Genomic DNA, 18,632 nt, shown 5'->3' on the forward strand with positions numbered 1-18,632 from the left:
TTAAAAGACATGTATTAAAAATTAATGTTTTATAAGTTTTGCATGTATTGAATTTTAATTCATAAAAAACAATAAATAGTTTATATAAAATATGGCTAAGGTAAGTTAGCTATAAATGAGCTTCAGTTGTAGTCTGAAAGAATTACAAAAGTCTGGCAACCCTCTGCCGGATTGTTGTTACGCGAGCGATTTCTTAGTTTTTATTTCTAGTTAAATTAATCAAAGAAATCGGCTAAAATGTTGGCTCTACGCAGCAACCAAAGATGGAGCTTACGGTTGGCTATAACATAAAGCTATTACAACCATTAAAATTCCCCCAACTTACCCCCATTTATTTCAGTTCCCTGCTGCCGGCTGCCTACAAAAACGTGGGGTTGGTCAACTACTCCTCGCAGTCCAAAAACGACGATGGGTACTCCTCCTCAGACGACGAGAAGCCCACGAAGAAGAAGGATAAGCCCGCGGAGAAGGAGACAGCTGCCCAGCGACTAAACCGCCTGCTAGGCACCATGCAGGCCACAGATCAGCTCTCGGCTTCCGACTTCCCGCGTCCTGGCGATGCCAATCGCAAGCGGAGGGAGGCCCAAAAGCAGGAGGCGGCCTCCAAAAATGTCCTGACCGCGGCCAAGAACATTGCCAGCATGCTGGGCACGAGCGAGAGCGACAAGAAGCAGACGGAGTCGGAACTACTGGCCAAACTCCTCGGTCATGGCAGCGAATCCTCTCCAGCGGCAAAAGGAGAAAATCAGAAAACTGATGCTTCAGCAGTTCCTGCTGACGGAAAGGAACTTAACCTGAGGTGGGAGAATTTGGAAAATTGTAAGACTTAAATCGAATCTAATCAATTTTCGACAGCGACCTGATTGTGGGCATGAAGATCGACCGTCGCCAGCAGCCACAACAGGAGCAGACTCGCGGGGAGTATGTGCGTCGCTCATTGGCCTCCCGGTCCAAGCTCCAGGGCAGAGATGGTGGCTACCAGCGGCCGCAGAGGCACATTAAACGCGAGGCAGAATCCTTTACGGGCAGTGTCAACTTGTATGGTGGCGAACCGCTGGGCATCTTCAAGGATACTCAGCTGCCCATTTCCACCGACATCCTTTCCACCTGGTCCCAGCTTAGCGAGCACGAGCTGACCCTCCAAGCCTCCCATCCGCCAGCGAATTATTTCGAGCAGATGGTGCTGTGGACGGATCAGAACAAGGTCTGGCGTTTTCCCATCAACAACGAGCAGGATTGGGTGGACGAGGTGAACGTGGACTTCTCGGAACACATTTTCCTCGAACAGCATCTGGAGGATTGGTGTCCCAGCAAGGGACCCATACGCCATTTCATGGAGCTCGTCTGCGTCGGCCTGTCTAAAAATCCGTATGTGACCGCCCAGGAGAAGAAGGATCACATTCTGTGGTTCCGCGACTATTTCCAGGCCAAGAAGGACATACTCAAGGACCTGATCAGCAAGGAGCCGGGCAAAAGTATTTCCGCCTAATGTCTTTGTTTGAATATTTGTTAAAAATATATTTTTGCTTTATAAGACTATTGATATATAGTTATATAAATGGGATTGTGTAGTTATATGTGAGTGTGTATAAGAATGTGAGTCCGTTAAATATCCTAATACTTCCAGGGCTGTGCAGACTGTGCGTGGAATGTGTGAGCCGGGAAGGGGCTTCAGAAGAGCAGGATGCGTTTCTCCACCGTCTTGCGGCAGATGGGACATCCCTCGATCTGGTCGCCGCACATCTGACAGGTGCCGTGGCCACACAGAAATACCATGTTCTTGATGCGATCGAAGCAGACGGGGCACATGGTCTGCAAGTGGAATATAGACCATCAGTGACTTCGAATCACAACAATAAATTGCGTAGGCACTCACCTGCTCCTTGATGTCCTGCAACTGCTGCTTCAACTTCTGCACATCGTCCATCTGAAAGTTGTTGACATTCGACGGAGCCACCATGACGCTTCCAGCGGCTGACAGATTCGAGACATTCGAAGAGGCTGCCGCAGCTGCCAGTAGATTGTTCTGGCTATTCAACGGATTGCTGCTGCCCGCCACCGGAGTTACCACGGTGTTGTTCATGACTACATTGTGGCCGCCTGAGGCATTAACACAGGCTGCCGCTGCTGCTGCCTCCATGAACCGATCATCGGGCAGTGGCAAACCTACGGTTGCCACTCCTCCGCCTGCCGCAGTGACCTTCTCAGGTCGTCCACTTCCTCCGCAGCAGAGACTAAACGACAAGATCTCATCAATCTGTGTGCGACACAGGACGCACTTCTTCATCAAAGCACTGCAGTGTTCGCAGGCAACCATGTGGCCGCAGGGGCGGAAGAAAACTGCTGCCCTCCGATCGGAGCACACCAGACACTCGTCGATCTTCTCGCGAGAGGAGACCGTTTCCCGGCAGATGAGGCACTTCTTCACCCTCGGAGCGCAGGTCTCGCAGCAACTGACATGACCACAGGGCTTAAACACCGTATCCCGTTTGGCATCCGAGCAAACCAGACACTCATCCAGACTGGGTGTAGATTTGGGGGGATCCTCGTGCAGGGACTGACTCATCTCGTTGGCGATGCCATTGAGCGCAAATATGGAGGACGAGGAAGCGGCGGGGAACGTGGAGTTGGCTGCCAGATTGGCCAGCGGCATACTTGCTGAAGAGGATTGATTAAGGCTACCACTGGCGGCTCTTGCCCTGGCATTCGAACTTGTGCCAGCCACATTTCCGGGCAACTCGGAGTCGTCGGTTTTCCTTTCGTTATAGCACTTGACCAGGGTCTTGCAGAGATTGGGATCTGGACACAAGTCCAATGGAGTCTGCTGCTTCCGATTCTTCAAAGTCAAATCGGCTCCATTGGCTGCCAAAAAGCAGGCAATTGAGGCTGAGGCCTTCTTGTTATTGGCATTCCTAAGGCCCATCAAGAGCTTGCCGAATCCCTCCACATCCTGGAGTTGCTTCAACTGCGAAAGTGTATGATGTCGGAGCGCTTCATGAAGCGGAGTGTCCCCGTCCTTATCGGGTATATTCAAGTCAGCGCCATCCTGCACCAGCAGCTTAACAATCTGAACATGCTGACGCTCCACTGCCAGATGCAGAGCCGTCTGGAGATTCACATTCTGCCTGTCCATATTGGCCTTGCCCATGTGCACGAGTAACTCTGCGATCTCAACGTGGTTGTTCAGCGCAGCTAGGTGCAGAGCAGTGTAGCCGTCATCCTTTTTCTCCTCCACGATCCAAGGACGATTTGTCTTGGTCAGCAGTATCTTCATGGCGCTTGGATTACCCTTGAGAGCAGCATGGTGCAAAGCATTGAAGCCATTGTTATTGTTAAGCGTGATGTCTGCCCCGAAGTCCAGCAGCAGGGAGAGCATCTCGTCGTGCTCTTTGGAAATGGCATCGTGAAGAGGTGTATCGCCCTCGGAATCTTGCAAGCTGGGATGGCAGCCCAGCGTAAGAAGCGTCTTAACTACGTTCAGATGGCCCTTGTTGACGGCAATATGAAGAGACGTTTGTCTCCGCTTGTTGCGCGCATTTAAGTCCGCTCCAGCTTTTGCCAAGATCTCGATGACTGCTGCCTCGTCCCCGAAAGCGGCATGGTGGACAGCACGATCTCCGTCCTTGTCCTCTATCTCCACGTCTACGGAGTGGCGCAGTAATACCTGTATGACCTCGATGTGGCCATTCTGGCTAGCTGCCTGCAAGGCTGTATGTCCGGCAAACACTCCATTCACATTCACATCCGGACCGGAACTGGGCGAGGCACTAGAAGTCGAAGGTTGACCTGCGCCGGCCAAGTACTCCTCGCAACGAGCCTGTGAACGCCATAACATTGTTTAAAAGTTGAATACAAATTTTAGACTTTCCACTCACCGCAAATCCATTGGCTGCTGCCTTGACGAACTCCTCAGTGGCATCGCCGGAGACGTTCGGTTCGAACAGCTTCTTGAGAATGGCGGAGAGACGTTCCCCGCTGGGAATGACCGGAGCACAGCCCCCATCGGAGGCCGTGGAAGACGCCACTTTGCACACGGCTAGCGGATTGTAAGTCCACGACGTGTTGCCCACCTCCACTTTGAGGTCGTTGTCGTGGTACACCTGCTGCACGCGACCGATCTTGCCCAGCGTCAGCTGCATGGCATCAGCCCACTCGCCGTGCCCGCGCTGCAGGATCTTAATGCTCTCCACATCCGAACAGATCTTCACAATGTCGCCTACTTGGAACTCCGGGGGAGCAGTTGTGGGGGACGATACTTTAGTGAGAACAGCCGGGTTAAATGTCCAGCGATTGCCGGAATTATAGGCCACTACAATATCGTGATCTTCATCGATTCCCACGACCATTCCCGCGTTGCTCAGGCACTCGAACATGCCATCGGTCCAGCCGCCATGTCCGTGTTGCAGAGATTGCACGATTTCCAAGTCCAGATCCACGGTAACCTTGTCGCCGATCTGGAAGCCATGAGGTCCCTTTCCGGGTCCGTTTTCGCCAAGGAGTGGTAGGTGATCCCTGTAAACATTACTGCCCTTGGCATCGTTTACGACCTTCAGATCGGCCATACCCTCGAAGCCCACGCGGTAAAGATTCTTGGAGCCATTGTCCCAGATAACATAAGCGGCGGATCTTGGCGAGGCCGAGGACCAGTCCTGGATCTCGTTGACCTTGCCACGTCGGCCCACTCCGCCGTCTTGGTCCTCCCACTGCCAGTCTACGCCACGAACCACACGGGCTCCCGGGAAGATGCCTCTGGCCAGCACTTTCTTAGACTTTCGACGCGGCTCCAGCATGGTTCGTTCGCCTCCTGGCGTGGTTATCCTGTAGAATCGATGCCTCAGGTGGTGCTTATCACCATGGTAGCAGATGGAGCACAAGTCGTAGTTGATGCACTCGGCGCATTTCCAACGGATGCCGAAGATCGGTTGCTGGCGGCAAGTGTCGCACATGGTGCCCTCGTGCTTCACGCCAGTGGGAGCACTGTCCAGAATGCGGAGATCGTAGGCTCCAGCGCAGCGATAGTTGGCAGCGGTGCCATTGTCCCAGACCACCACCACCTCCTCGGCGGATTCGAAATTGCGAACGGTGCCCACGTGTCCTTCGCCGCCATCCTGGGGAGAAGCAAGAGGAGGGAATACCTTATTAGTCAGTCTGCCTCAGTCTTTCGATTTTCCATTGCGTAAGTAAGCTTGAACCTACGCTGATTAGGACGCGAAAATTATAGCCGAAGTGCATAATAGCAACTAACTAAGTGTTACGGTAGGCGGGCGCTATAAGTTCGTTTGACTATCTTGCAAAGGGATCTGCGATTCGAACAAAATAATAGGGTGGCATACCCTGGTTTACACTTAGAAGGGTTATATTTGTTCAAATGACAACTGATGACATTATTTAATTAGATTTAATTTATTGTTGTTAAATTACATTTTTACTGACAGCTACTGTAAGGCCATTTGAAAAGAATCTGATTTTTGATTACTCATATCAGTCAATGAACAAATATTATACACTGCAATATTAAATTACAGTATGTGATTCACTTGTTAATGTGGCAATTCTCCATGAAATCGGTAAAGAATTCCATTTGCGGAAATAAGTTGATCTTTATCCAACCTCTCTATCTACTTCTAAAGAGATGTGCTCCATTTTTAAAGCTTGCAAAAGGTAATGACTCATAATGAGAACATATTTAAACATTATTAGGCAGCCAATGCTAGGCACTCAGAGTGTTAAAGATCTCTTTAAAAATATATTTAACGAACAAATTCTTTACATACTTAACTACCTGACATGATTAAAGATTATTATTTCTGAAGTTTCTAAAACAAATAAACTCTTCCAAAAGTTTAAAGTATTCCATGTAAAACTGGCATTGTAAACCAATTTGCAGAGAGCGAAGTAAACACTAAATTTTTGTTTCTCCAAGTGTATTCGTCAGTGTACCGAATGACGACTGTATACACACTTTCTAGGATCACTTGAGTCCGTTCTGATGAAAATGCGAAAAGAGAAACTCGACTAGTTTGGCAAGACGCCAAGAATCAAGTTGAGCGGGGTGCAATTAAAGCAATTGATCGGTCAATTGAGAACGGGGAGAGTGCTTTTTCGCCAGAACCAGATGGCTCAGCCCGACTTGACCCTCGCGCTCACCTGTTTGTTCCACTTCCAGTCCGGTCCGCGGATCACCCTTGCTCCCACGCCCTCCATGGAGAATCTCCGGACGAGGGCGGCCGCCGAGTTGGCGCTCCCCGCTGCCACGCCCCCTGCGGCGGAGGAGGATGCGGTGGTGTTGCCCGAAAGGGAGCCGCCCCCACCCCCTCCGCCCGTTGCACTGCTGCTCACTACCACACCCACAGCCGTGGACTGTGCGCTGGTGTTGGTGTTGCTGTTTGTTGGTGCTCCACTGGCATTTGCGTTCGCGTTCGTCGAGTCCTTGGCCGTCGAGAGGGTGGCCGCACAGGACATGTTGCCACTCCGCAAGGTCGTTGGGCGGATGCGCTCCCTTTTCGCACGGTGAATTCCACTGTTTTGTTGAGTAATTCGCGTTCGAAGTCGGGGACAGAGAGACAGCCACGGAATTTACAGACACCGAGCAGTGTGACCGTTGCGGCGCAAGCGATATATGCCGCAAACGATAGTTGGGCAGTAGGACCGTAACACGCAGTTATTTCAGAGCCGCTCGATATACCCTGGTCACTCCATTCCGCACAGTGTGACGAAGTCATCCGAACTCGCTAAAAAAATATAACGGTGATATTTTGTTCTAGTCGTTTATTTTATTCACATTATCTGTACTCAGGATTAATAAAGTTAATTTTAAATAATGTAAAACGATGGAAAGACGGGATTTTTAGAAGTAAAAAATTAATTCTTTCGTGACAATTAAATTATACATTAGTTATTATTATACAATATTATATTTATTTGAAAAATATCGAAAACTTGACAAAGTAAATTACACACTTAAATTAGTCAGGATTGAGAAAAAACTAAGGCGAAATAAAACCTACATATATACAAATATAAAAACCAACATCAAAACCAAAGAACAAAACCAAAAGAATAAGACACAAAATAATGACAAAGCCATAACACTTTGGGTATCAGAAAATGTTGGTGAATCATATTAAGTCCGCCCACTCTTTTTTCTTTGATTCTCAATACCAAGTTATTTCTGGCTTACACAAAGACGGTTGGAATTTAAATTGATGTTAGTTCAAGTTCAATTTTTGAGTACAAAAACTCTCAATTTAAGTGCAAATTACTTGAATAATTTCCCCGTTCAGTTTCACCAATCAAAAATAAAAAAAGAGCAACGTAAATGGGAGGTCGTTTCACGCCACCCGCTCCCTAGTAATCCTTCAGAAATGTCGTCCTTCTCCCATTAAAGAGCAGAGCCGGCCTCGATTCCTTAAGTCCTTGCTGCTTAGCAGCATGTATAATTGCCGCCGAGGAGTATCAATCACAGATTTGAGTGATTTCCCAGCGTCCCCCGGTGCTGCGACTAATCAATTTAATGGCTCGAACTGCCCGGCTCAAATGATCTGTTAGCGGTCGAGATGAAAGGGGCGCGCGGACAATAGTCGAAAGTGTCCTCGTCCTCGTCGTCGTCCTCGTAGATCAGCGACGAAGACACGCTTCACTAGGGGCCTAATTGCTTTAAAATAAGCCACACCCACGGTGCCCGAAAATCCATCTTGCACGCACATTACGAGCCCATCGATCGACCGTTAGGCAAGTGGCTGCACCTCGGACCTCTTCCACCGGAGCTGGAGGATTGGGCTCTGTAGCTGGGCTGGAGTGGAGGAACGAGCGTGCGGGCGGCCGGCGGCTTTGATCTCCAGGATCAGAGCGGTATGGTGTGCAGTGCGCAGTGCGCAGTGCGGTGCGGGGCACGCTTGTCAATTGTGGTTGGCTTCAAAAGCGGCTTACTGAACCCCATGTCCCGATACCAATACCGTTTCCAATCCCAATCCCAATCCCAATCCCAATCGCAGTCGCAGTCGCTGTCCCAGTTCCCCGGGCGAATGAAGTGTGTAATTTGAAATTAGCTCAGGCTCAGCGGCACCTTTTGAGCCTGGCTGACTGGTGACTCGGTGCACCTGCTGCTGGAGACGGCGGTGCTGATCTGATGCTGATGCTGGAGGCGATGCCGATGGAGATGGCGATGGTGATGGCGATGGCGATGGTGACGGTGCGGCTGTCCTGCGGTGGCTACTCAGTTACGCAGTCGCACCGCAGCCTCAAGGCCAGGTATCTGAGCCCGAGTCCCGCGCCTCTCATCCAGCTAAGTGCGGTACACGCAGAAAAATACATTACATTTTGTATTTTTAATATTTTTTAAAGCCAAGTCATTACTTAAGCAGGGTGCTTCTAGAAAGGGTTAAACAGCCACCTTCAATCTGGTGAAGTCCTAAGCAAAATGTTTACTCAAAAACGGAAGTCCCCAAAACCAAATCCTTTAAACGCCCAGAGCACAACACATCGTGATCCCACACCAGTATGCAAAAAGATATAATTTATGATTGTTGATAAGCATACAGCAGTGTATAATAACTTACCCTCTTATCCTTTTTGTATAAAAGTACATTGTTATCCCAAAAAATATTAAAAAATATTTTTTAGTGGTACGTTTAATAATCCTGCCCCCTGTTTTTCTAACCTGTGTATCGCACACTACTTTAGTTTTTTTCCGTGTGAAATTTCATTTTCGATCTCAGCTCCATTCAGCAAGCGAATGCCAGCGAGATATACGCAAATTTATGGCCGCACATATCTGTATGTACATCTATAATGTGACTAATTTGCGATCTCTTGATTTTCCAAACCAAGACCCATCCAATCCGGGCCTCGATCTCCTATGCCTGCAGTGGGGGGCGCTAATCAGGTTTCCGGCCCAAATTGATTTCATTTTCATATTTCAATTTCGAAAGACGGTAGCCGGAGCTCTGTCGAAAATGCAAAATCAGTAAGACCAGTAGTCGCGACATGAAATAAATTAACTGTTTTGACTTCGTGAAATGAAATGCCGGCCCCTTTGAAATTCAAAAGCAGTTCGAAAAGAGCCAAATCGATTTCGAACACAAAACTACGGGCCCGAAAAGAGTCTGAAACAAAACGAAATACCATTCAAAGTGGGCTCCGCGCCGCCGAGCGAGTTGTTTATCTCGTTAGAGTTGCCAGCGCGCCGATTTCTTTTCGGCTTAAATGGTTTATGTGCGTTTGCAACCAGTTTATGGACGTCGCCTCCGCAGGCTGACGGAGCGGCCTGATTATATATTGATGCCGCCGCTGGATGCTGGGTGCTGGGTGCTGGGTGCTGGATACCGATGCCGAAGCCAGAGCCGCCGCCAGGCCAGAGCCAGCTCCCCGTACTCGAGAGTTTAGGTGGGCCGTGGCCGGCGCCTTTGAAGCACCTCGTTTACCACGTGCCGTGGCAAGCGGACCCCGCAGATCCAGCCCAGCCGGCTCATCCCACTCCAGGCCGCCCCATTCCGCTCCAGCGGGTGAGCTTCCTCGGCTGATCCGCACAATGATCCAATCAAATCGGCGACACACAGACCCCCATTCGAATTAATAAACAAAATATGCTCATAAATAAATATATATTTTATAAATGCTTATTTATATTGCTGGGATGATCATTTATTCCGCAGCCAGTTTTCGGTTTTCAAGTCGAGTAGCGATTTGAACGATTTTAATGATGTGCTCAACGTCTTATGATTTAATTATGCCGTTTGTTGTTGCGGTTATCGTTTGTTATCTTCGCCTTTTTGTTGGCCCGCCCGTATCGCTCCCGGCCAATAATATATGCCCCACATTGAAGCCGGCCCGGCTATTTATTGAGCCTTAATTATGTGCGATTTAAATTCTTAATGAATGCCGCTTTCGGCCAGGTCCGCCGCCGACCGGCGATCAGCTCCTGTTCGGCGTGGGCGCACATGTGCCGATGATTTAAATGATAACGAATTGAGATATCTGCATAATGCCGATATGTGCGGGTGGCAGCCGCGATGGCCAGGCGCCAGCATGACGACCCACCAGGCCATCTTGGCGGACCGCGAATCGCGAAACTCCGCTAGTCCGGACGAGGTGTGTTAAAATATGGAGTTGTGTGTTATGGTACTCCGGGGAAGAGGAGGGGAAAGTATGCCAAAGATTAAGGAAAGGGAAAGTAACAGCTATAGCTAACTGCTAAAAGTATATGGAATATTCCTGAGTCCTGAAATATATAATACATATCATTCAGCTGCAAGTTTTATATTCAGTAGCACATGTAAATTGAACAAAAATGAAGAATATTTGAAGAAATATCAGTAAGATTTATTGTGGTAATATATAAAACTATTTTTGTTCGACACGATTTAATTATAATTATGCCAATCTTATAAAATACAAATAAATAATATTAAATATACTAGAACACTGATTTAACTATAGTTATGCTAATAAAAATAAATAAATAATATTAAATATAATCGAACACTGATAAATTAAAAATATAAATTTATAAAACATAATAAAAGCGCACTTCAAAACTTCTTATATTGCTTCTACTAAAATATAGCCAAAAGGAACTAGGGGGTTCCTTTATTTTACAATATGATATATTAAAGAGCTAGGTCTTCTATAAAAATGGTCTTCAAGCTATGTTACCCGCGAGGATGACTGGTGAATTTGATCCTTTTGACGAGATCAAAGGGCCTTGCCTCTCCAACCTAGAATGATTTTTCGGCATTTGAAAGGGGAAATAGAGGATGGTTTGGGATAGCGAACAGGAGTTCTGGGCTTCGAGGGCGGGGCGGGGCGTGGCGAACTGGCGACATATGTAGGTTGCGCTTAGTAGCTTAGAATCAGAGTCGGATCAGCGCAAATTTTCCCTGTGATCTCCAGCGATTGCCCTCAGCAGCGTCGCTGCCTCCGCCTCTGCCGCCGTCGCCGTCGCCGTCTCTGCCTCTGCCGCTGCCGCTGCCGCTGTCGGTTGAACACTTTGATGTCCTAATTGGTTTATTACTTTGTCGGCATCTCGAGTCTTCTTTGTGTTTCTGCTTTTTCTCTCCACCTTCCAGATCGCTTTCCCTCTCCCAATGCACAGGAAAAGTAATTTCTAGTTACCTCGAATAATTGTATTTTTTAATTCACTAGTCAGTGTACAAATTATAGGTACGAATTGCAAAAGTTTAAATATTGTTTTTTAAATACTGGAAATTCAAAAAGGAAATTGTAATATAATATTAGAACACATTTCAAAATAATAAATTTATCAAATCTATGAAAATAATTTGTAAGTAAATTATTATTAGTTCAGAAAATTTACCAAAATGCCCTATTTTGATGTTGATTTGTATTGCTTTGTAGTTCTGTAATAGATGTATATATTTAAAATTTTGTATACTTGTAAGGTATTATAAATATGTATTTATTTTGTTGAAACTGACATACGATACGAGGAGAAATGTATTTAAAATCAAAAAATATAAATACTTTTCAGTGCCTCTTTGTTGCTGTTGAACTCTGTATTATGCCGTTGCCCGTTTTATTTATTTCTTTATTTCCCCGGGTCTCCATGCCGCAGCCAGGGACTTGAGGCACAACTTGGAGGCCGCTTTGGCCCGAAATGGAGCTCAACGAGTGAGCACGCGCACGCGCACAGAACGGGACGATGGTCGTGGGCCTGGGCCTGGGCCCGGGCCCCGAGGCCCCGAGATCCCGAACTGGAAAACGATCTGCCCGAACTCCCCAGCCTCCCAATTCCCCAATCCCAGTCCCAATGCCCCTGGAAACCCCCGCCCCTCTCAACAATGTTGCCGCGTGTGCGCTCAATCAACATGTTGCGATATCAGCGCAATTTGTCATCTTATAAACAACGGAGTGCGCGGCGCGGCTGAAATTCTGGCCAGATCCGGGACTCGCGATCAGAAGCAGTTGAGCCAGTGGCTGCCTGGGCAGCAGAACATCACAATGGGCAACTACCAGGAAACCGTTTTCCCAAATCTCCCATCTTGCATCGCCCATCTCTCAGTTCGCCGAGCGGCGCGGTGGTCCTGTGTGAAGTTTGCCGTATTCAAAGCACAAGAAAACTCAATCAAGGGCCTCGTAAATCTTGGCACAATTTGATGAGTGCACAGTGGGAGACTTGGCATGGGCCATGGGCCCTGCAAGAGACCCGTGCACAGTGGGATTGCAAGGGATAATATAGTCTCGCTTCACATTCTTTTCATTTGCTTTTACCTCCTGAGATGAGCACGAAAAATATACATTTCAGAAAGTTTAAAAATTAAATGTAATAATTAGGAATTAGTGTGGTTTACATATACTTAGCCTATTTCCGTCATTATTTTATTACAAACCAAACTAATGCTGATGCTTTGGCCGTATCCTTTTAAGTTTCCCAGCGGAAATATATAGAAACGCGAATTCCTCAGGGGATTTCAAACTAAGTAACTCTCTGTTGTACTTGGTATTCTGTGATTTTATGATGGTGGACCCACTATGAATAAAACAAAAATTTAAACGTAAAATCAAAAAAATGATTTCTATTGATTAAGTATACTGTCAATATTTAATCCTAAAACAAACAATGAAGAAGTTTTTTGTTGGTATAGACCTATTTTCATTTTTAGATCACTTCCAACGACTTTCGTCCCACTGTGCTGCCCTGTAAGTGGTCCTAAATTTCTCGGCTTATTGATTATGGCCGACGCATCGGCGCATCAGTTCCATTTCCGATTCGTCATCATATCCCCCGCTGTGAGATTCTTGAGGATTCAATCGGAGTTATGATGGCTCGACGTGTGTGGCGGTTGTTTTGACATTTCAGGGCGCTCGGAATTTCCAATCCCAAAAGTGATCCGTTGATCTGCGGAGCAGGGCTGTGGCTGATTCTGAACCTGAAGCCGAAGCTGGAGCGGGCATTATCGATCACGCCGTGTCCCGCTGTTGTGATCCGGTCGCAGCAGGCGGCCAGAGTCGGGCCCATTACAACAATGGCAGCGTTGTCCCATAATCTACACCAGCGGCGGACCTTTGAAGGTCCTTTCGGCCAAAGTTCTGCCGTGAAGGCGAAGGGCGAACACACACGCCGCCACCATATGCAAAACACAATGAAGTTCTTTGAAGCGCATCGTCGTCGTATTTCTTTCAGGTAAGCGACAATTATTTATCTTACAAATTTACCTGAAATTAAATACTTTCGTTTGACGGCGCTGCAGTGCAGCTACACAAAAGGCGACAAATTCCCCCTTTTGCCATGTGTGTCGTGTTTTCATTTTTTGTCTTTAATCAGCGGCTGTTGCTTTGATCACCATCTCGGGATCGGGATCGGCATCGCCACGCCATCAGCACCACCTGACAAGGTGCTACGTTTAGGTCCCTCCCTGGCTGCCCACCTACCTGCGGTCGAAGGTGTGACAAGTCAGCGGATTTGCGTGTTGCTTCTTGCGAAATATTTAAAGTGCAAGATTATCGCCCAAAAAGGCTCGCTCGCCGCACTTAATCCTGCCGCTTTTGCAGGCTCTCGCATTTCAACGGGCTGGCCCAAGTACACAGAGAAAGTAATCGCAGTAACAAAGCAAGCATAGGTTTAAAGTTCAATCCAATTTTTTATAGAACACTAGGTATACCGAACTATACACACAGAAAAATTAATTGATGTGATATTAATAGCTTTGGATTGTCTTGCTCTTTGCCAATGTTATTTAAGACGTTTGTTTGTTATTTTCTTTCCTTTTTATTTAAACATAATTTTTGAAGAAAGAAAAACAAATTTTGAAGATCCTTTTTTTCTGTGTATCACTCTATTTTAAACATGAAATTTGGAATTTGGATTAATAATTGAATATAATGTTATAGACAAGAACTATTAAATATATACAAATCGCTATTAAAACCATGCTTTTTTCTTTATATTTTAAACAAAACAAACTGAGATGCTTAATTCAACGTAAAAATTAAATATTAAGTTTTATCGAAAACTTCAATTTTAAATATCTTCCTGTGTACAATTTTATGGTGCTTTTGATCTTGCCGTGCGCCCAACTAATTAGCAACGAAAGCAGCCGAAACCGTAAGCGAGCGGTGGGTATAAGAACTAAACAATTTCGATTAAAGCAGAATCCACCGACAACTAATTCAATCCCATCATAATCGCGCAATCATAATTACAAGAATCTTCGGAGAGCATAGTCCAGACCCAGTTCCAGTTCGGGTTCCAGTCCCAGTCCAGATCCCATACCAGCCCATACCTTTCCCGCCCCACAAGCAAAGATGGACCGATCTTAGCCGGAATTCTATTGCTGCCTTCATGCCGGCCAAAACCAAAACCAAAACCAACAACAGCGGCTGTGGCAGTGGCAGTGGCAGCGGCAGCGGCGGCACTAACAACGTCAACAACAGGTTGCCGCTGCCTGAAGTGCTTCGTGGCCCAGACAAACGTTAAGATTGTAATAACCATGTTAAAAGCAATTTACGTTTAAAGTGCTACCGTGATACGCCGCCGATGCGTTTCTTGATTAAGAGCGGAGGGGAAGCTGGAAAGGGAGGAGGAGGAGGACGAGGTCCAGGAACTGGACTTGCATTTATTTGGCGGCAAGAAGTTTCGTGCTACCCGTAACGGGCCAGGAGAAAGGGTATACTCGAATGAAAGGGGCAGGATAAGCGGTTGCAAATGCGTTTCTTAAAAGTAAATTTAAAGAAAACCATAAGATCACTTATCTTTGATTATACTTTAACATTTCAAAAACTTGTGGTGAAAAGACGGTAGAATCCTTTCACTAACATTTGAAGAATTTTGGGTAAAACAAGAAGGAGAAGTTTATCCGAACATAGTCCGTACACCATAATGTTATTGAAATCATTTAAGAAGTTACGCTGTAATGTCGATATAATCCTTTTTTAATCCTTTATTTAAAAAGTTGCCCCATATATGAGGTATTTTTTAAGGGATGGAAGCTCCTGATGATATGCAACATAAGTTATTGCAGGGCGTGGGACTAGTGGTCATCCCATAGTCGTGACATGCTGTTCTTGCATTTTTTGTTTGGCTCCTCTGGGAACTTTCCTTTCATATTCACAGTCCACTTAACACGCGCGTCGCAAAATGCGCCTCAAAACACAAATGAGCAGAGTTCTGCGCATGCGTTGCTGCCGCAGTTGCTGTTGCTGCTGCCGATGTTGCTGCTGCCCCAACGGTGGCGATGGTAACCTCAGAAAATCTGTGCTGGCGGCTCGCTTTGATGTTCGGAATGGCGTGTGCCCCAATGCGGAGATTTTCGCTTTGTGTTTCGCCGACTTTGTCTACGTCTTCGTTGCCGGCCAACAACAACATCATCGCCATGCAACAGCAATTTGCCGCCAAGTGGACCGCAGCAGCAGCAGCAGCAACAACAACATGGGAGCGTGCGATCCGAGAGAGTGCCACCAGAAAGTGGTTGCCCCTTGGCCAAGTGTAAAAACCATTTCAGCCATCTCCGGCGGCCTTTGGGAGTCACATAGAGCTGAGCACTTGACTGCCGACCGCTGTGGCGCATCACAAAATCTGTTTCGAAGCAAACGTTACTTATTTAATTGAAGAGGTAGAAAATAAAAGCCAACAAAAATAATCAAAACTAAAGAGCTAAGAATATATTGCAAACAAAAATGTACATACTGTTCTGTGACACACTTTTGAAGTACTACCTCTAAACTTCTATTTATATTATATATATATTTTGAAGTATAAAATCTCTACAAATTTAATTTTTTATAATTTTATTTATTTCCCATAATAAATGTGGATATGGGTGAAAGTATCTAACAAAAGCTTGTACATTTTAATGGAAATACATTTTTATTAGGATCATTTAAAGTTGAATTAAAAGAAATTTCGAAAATGTTGAACCAAATACAGTCAACTTCCTTATGATCTCCTTGAATCACCTGGTGAGCACCCAACATCACTGACCTCCATCAATCGAGAGCCGTGCAATTATGATCGCTGCCCGATGAAATTAGAGATGCCCGCTCGGCTGGGTATGGGATGCTGAATCGGGATCCTCGCAGCACCTGTTGCGTTTCCCACAGTGCTGTGCCGATGCCGATGCCGCTTTGCTTTTCGCAAACGGGAACAGTTGCGCGGCGGATCCTGGAATCTGGTGAGGTAAGGAACGGAATGGAAAGGATCAAAGGACGTGACCGTGACTGGGCCGAAACGATAATAAAGTTGTGCATTAAATGAAATTTTAATTGCTTATCGGCGACCAGCGATCCGGGAGCCCATCTGTTGGGATTAGAGCGGCCAAGCGGCCAAGCGGCCGAACGGCCGAACGGCCGACTCGATTGATGTCAAGCGATGTCGGCGCTTTGAAGATTATGCCCAAAGTTATGAGGCTGCGGCCGAGGCTCCGTTTTCCAGGTGCTCGGGGTGATCAGATCGGCCTATGCGAAATTATATAGCTCGGTGGCAGCGGTGTAGCAGCTTTAACTACGCAGTGGCAGTCGCTTCCTCGCCGTCCTCATCATCGCGGGCCTCCTCATCATGGTCCTGCTCATCATGAGCATCATCTTCCGTGGGGCATCCATCGCATCAGCTGGCGCTGCTGCTTGCCGCTGCTGCTTGCTGCTTGCTATTTGCTGCACGCGGCAAAAGATGAAACGCGGCGGCAACACTTTGATGCGGCCAAGATCAAAGCCGCCGATTGTTTACATAATAGTGGCCTTTGAAACGGAACAATAGAATGCCAGGATCAAAGACACCGACCAGTTTACCCGGTTAGTGCGCTTAAGCGAAATGAATGTCCATGTCCGTCCGCCCGTGATCTGTTTTCCTGGCCCCACACCGCACGAAAATCTGGGTCACATTGAAAATTAGTGCAGCACAATATACTACAGCTGGTATTACAAGAATGAATACCCAATGAATGACTCTTAATAATATAATTGTTCTTTTTTGTTGTTAGCTTTAAGGTTACTTTACCAATTTTTATTCTTTTTTAAATATATCAGTAGTTTTTTGTTGTTAAGAATGTATTTAAATGTGGTAAAAGTAGTGGTGAAAGTATCCTGCAAAACTATATTATCATTTTGGGTTAAGCACCTCAAAATACACTTTTCAAACGCAGAATACCAACAACTTTTTAGTGTTAACAAGAAAATAAATGATAAAGAAAGTCGATCCAACGCGTGAAACTATTAAAGTTACTGTTTTTGTTTGTTTTCAATATTCTATATAAACAAAATCAATTATAATAATTTTCATTGAGAAAATGAAAAAATATGCAGCAATTTGGGAGAAGGACTTAACTATTTAGATTTTTGGAAACACAGTTTGGCGATAGGAGACTTTAAGAGATCAAACTACAATGATATAATAAATATTTAGAAAAATAAGTGTTTTTAGAGGGTGGTTCTATTGATTTTATAGGAGTTTGGATACCAGAACTGTGTTGTCAAATGTTATTTTTCAAGAAGTACACGAAACACCTGTGTAAGGTATGCATTTTTGAAGTTTATCCACATTCCCGATAAGGAAAAACAGAAGAACTAGGTGTCGAATAGATCTAGTTTGAATTTTCCCTAATTTAAAGATTTTAGATGCGGGTAAATTGGAAAATTAATTAATTATTATTAAATATATTAAAAAATAATTTAATTAAATCAAAACACTTTTGGGGATAACAGATTCACCGGACTATACTCCAATATTTCACGGTGCAGTAAAAGTAGCACTCCTCACAGCCAGATGATCATCGCGATGGCATTATCATCGTGGAGCGTCTTTGAATTTGTGCTGCTGTAATTGCTGCCGGGCAGCCGAAGGAGTTGCAACTGCTGCCACTTCGGCTGCAACTTGTGCTGCTGATTGCGCGTCAAATGTTTATGGCATTCATCGCGTGCTGGCGGCGTTTTAATTGCCCGAACGGCACAAGCGCCTAGAGGACGGTGGACGCCGGATGGTTGATGGTGGTTAGTGGATTGCCGGACGGTGGCCACGCTGCGTATGAGCAATGCGAGCATCAATAATCTCCTGAGATGCTGCCGCCGCCGCCGCCGCCGCCGCCGCCGCCGCCGCCGCCGTCGTTGTCGCATAATAATTGCGTGTACTTAATGCATAAATATTGCACTGAATCGGACTGGTCGACCAGGTCGGCTCCTTTCTATTTGCCACTTTTAAGTTTGCCGCCGCCGTCGCCGCCAGTTGGACATCATTTTTTCAGACGCTGCTCTTTCCTCTTTTTGCTCTCTGCTCTTGCCTTCTTCCTTTAGGCCTACAATTTCTATTGGGGCAGCGCTGCGGCGGCGAACAGCTAAAATCAATTTGGTCAGTGATAAAATTTTTGCAAAAGCGAATCAATTTTACGGCTGGTCCGGGGTGTCGTGGTGCGGGGGAAAATCGTAAAAGTATTTCGATTTCGGGGCCAAAACGGCAAAAATCAAAAGGCCCGAAAAAAAGAATTTTTAATGATCTGTCATTAATTGAGTTTCGCAAGCACACACATACAAACTGTGCCATACTCTATAAAGGAAAGCGTGGCAAGGGTCTGCGAAAACGGAGGGGGCCCTTGCCTTTAGATTCACAATTAGATAAAGTCGCTGGCTACTTTATTGAGATTTTATGTCTTTGAGCCGCATCCAAGAGGCCGAATATCCAGGGCCATATC

General features: G+C 46.1%; 2 protein-coding genes across 2 annotated transcripts; one reads left to right on the forward strand and one right to left on the reverse strand.

Moving 5' to 3' along the window:
• The first annotated feature begins 139 nt into the window (after positions 1-139).
• Positions 140-1,539, forward strand: LOC108030614 (28S ribosomal protein S31, mitochondrial). Its single transcript, XM_017103608.3, has 3 exons — positions 140-275; positions 341-799; positions 856-1,539. The coding sequence occupies exons 1-3, from the start codon at positions 238-240 to the stop codon at positions 1,487-1,489; spliced, it is 1,131 nt and encodes a 376-aa protein (XP_016959097.2). The 5' UTR covers positions 140-237; the 3' UTR covers positions 1,490-1,539.
• LOC108030615 (E3 ubiquitin-protein ligase mind-bomb) lies at positions 1,494-6,604 on the reverse strand. The gene is made up of 4 exons (XM_017103609.3): positions 6,148-6,604; positions 3,876-5,108; positions 1,877-3,817; positions 1,494-1,812 (listed from the first exon to the last, which is right to left on the reverse strand). The coding sequence occupies exons 1-4, from the start codon at positions 6,460-6,462 to the stop codon at positions 1,672-1,674; spliced, it is 3,630 nt and encodes a 1,209-aa protein (XP_016959098.2). The 5' UTR covers positions 6,463-6,604; the 3' UTR covers positions 1,494-1,671.
• Positions 6,605-18,632: the final 12,028 nt, after the last annotated feature.

This window comes from Drosophila biarmipes, chromosome 3L (assembly GCF_025231255.1).
Source record: "Drosophila biarmipes strain raj3 chromosome 3L, RU_DBia_V1.1, whole genome shotgun sequence".
NCBI classification, from domain to species: domain Eukaryota; kingdom Metazoa; phylum Arthropoda; class Insecta; order Diptera; family Drosophilidae; genus Drosophila; species Drosophila biarmipes.

What these genes read in the sequence shown, in the direction of transcription:
- LOC108030614 (XM_017103608.3), top strand. Translation starts at nt 238, where the DNA reads ATGTTGGCTCTACGCAGCAACCAAAGATGGAGCTTACG. An exon ending in AACCAAAGATGGAGCTTACG is followed by an intron (nt 276 to 340) that starts GTTGGCTATAAC and finishes CATTTATTTCAG; the next exon opens with TTCCCTGCTGCCGGCTGCCT. An exon ending in GGAAAGGAACTTAACCTGAG is followed by an intron (nt 800 to 855) that starts GTGGGAGAATTT and finishes AATTTTCGACAG; the next exon opens with CGACCTGATTGTGGGCATGA.
- LOC108030615 (XM_017103609.3), bottom strand. Translation starts at nt 6,462, where the DNA reads ATGTCCTGTGCGGCCACCCTCTCGACGGCCAAGGACTCGACGAACGCG. An exon ending in ACTGGAAGTGGAACAAACAG is followed by an intron (nt 5,109 to 6,147) that starts GTGAGCGCGAGG and finishes GCTTCTCCCCAG; the next exon opens with GATGGCGGCGAAGGACACGT. An exon ending in TGCAGGACATCAAGGAGCAG is followed by an intron (nt 1,813 to 1,876) that starts GTGAGTGCCTAC and finishes TTCCACTTGCAG; the next exon opens with ACCATGTGCCCCGTCTGCTT.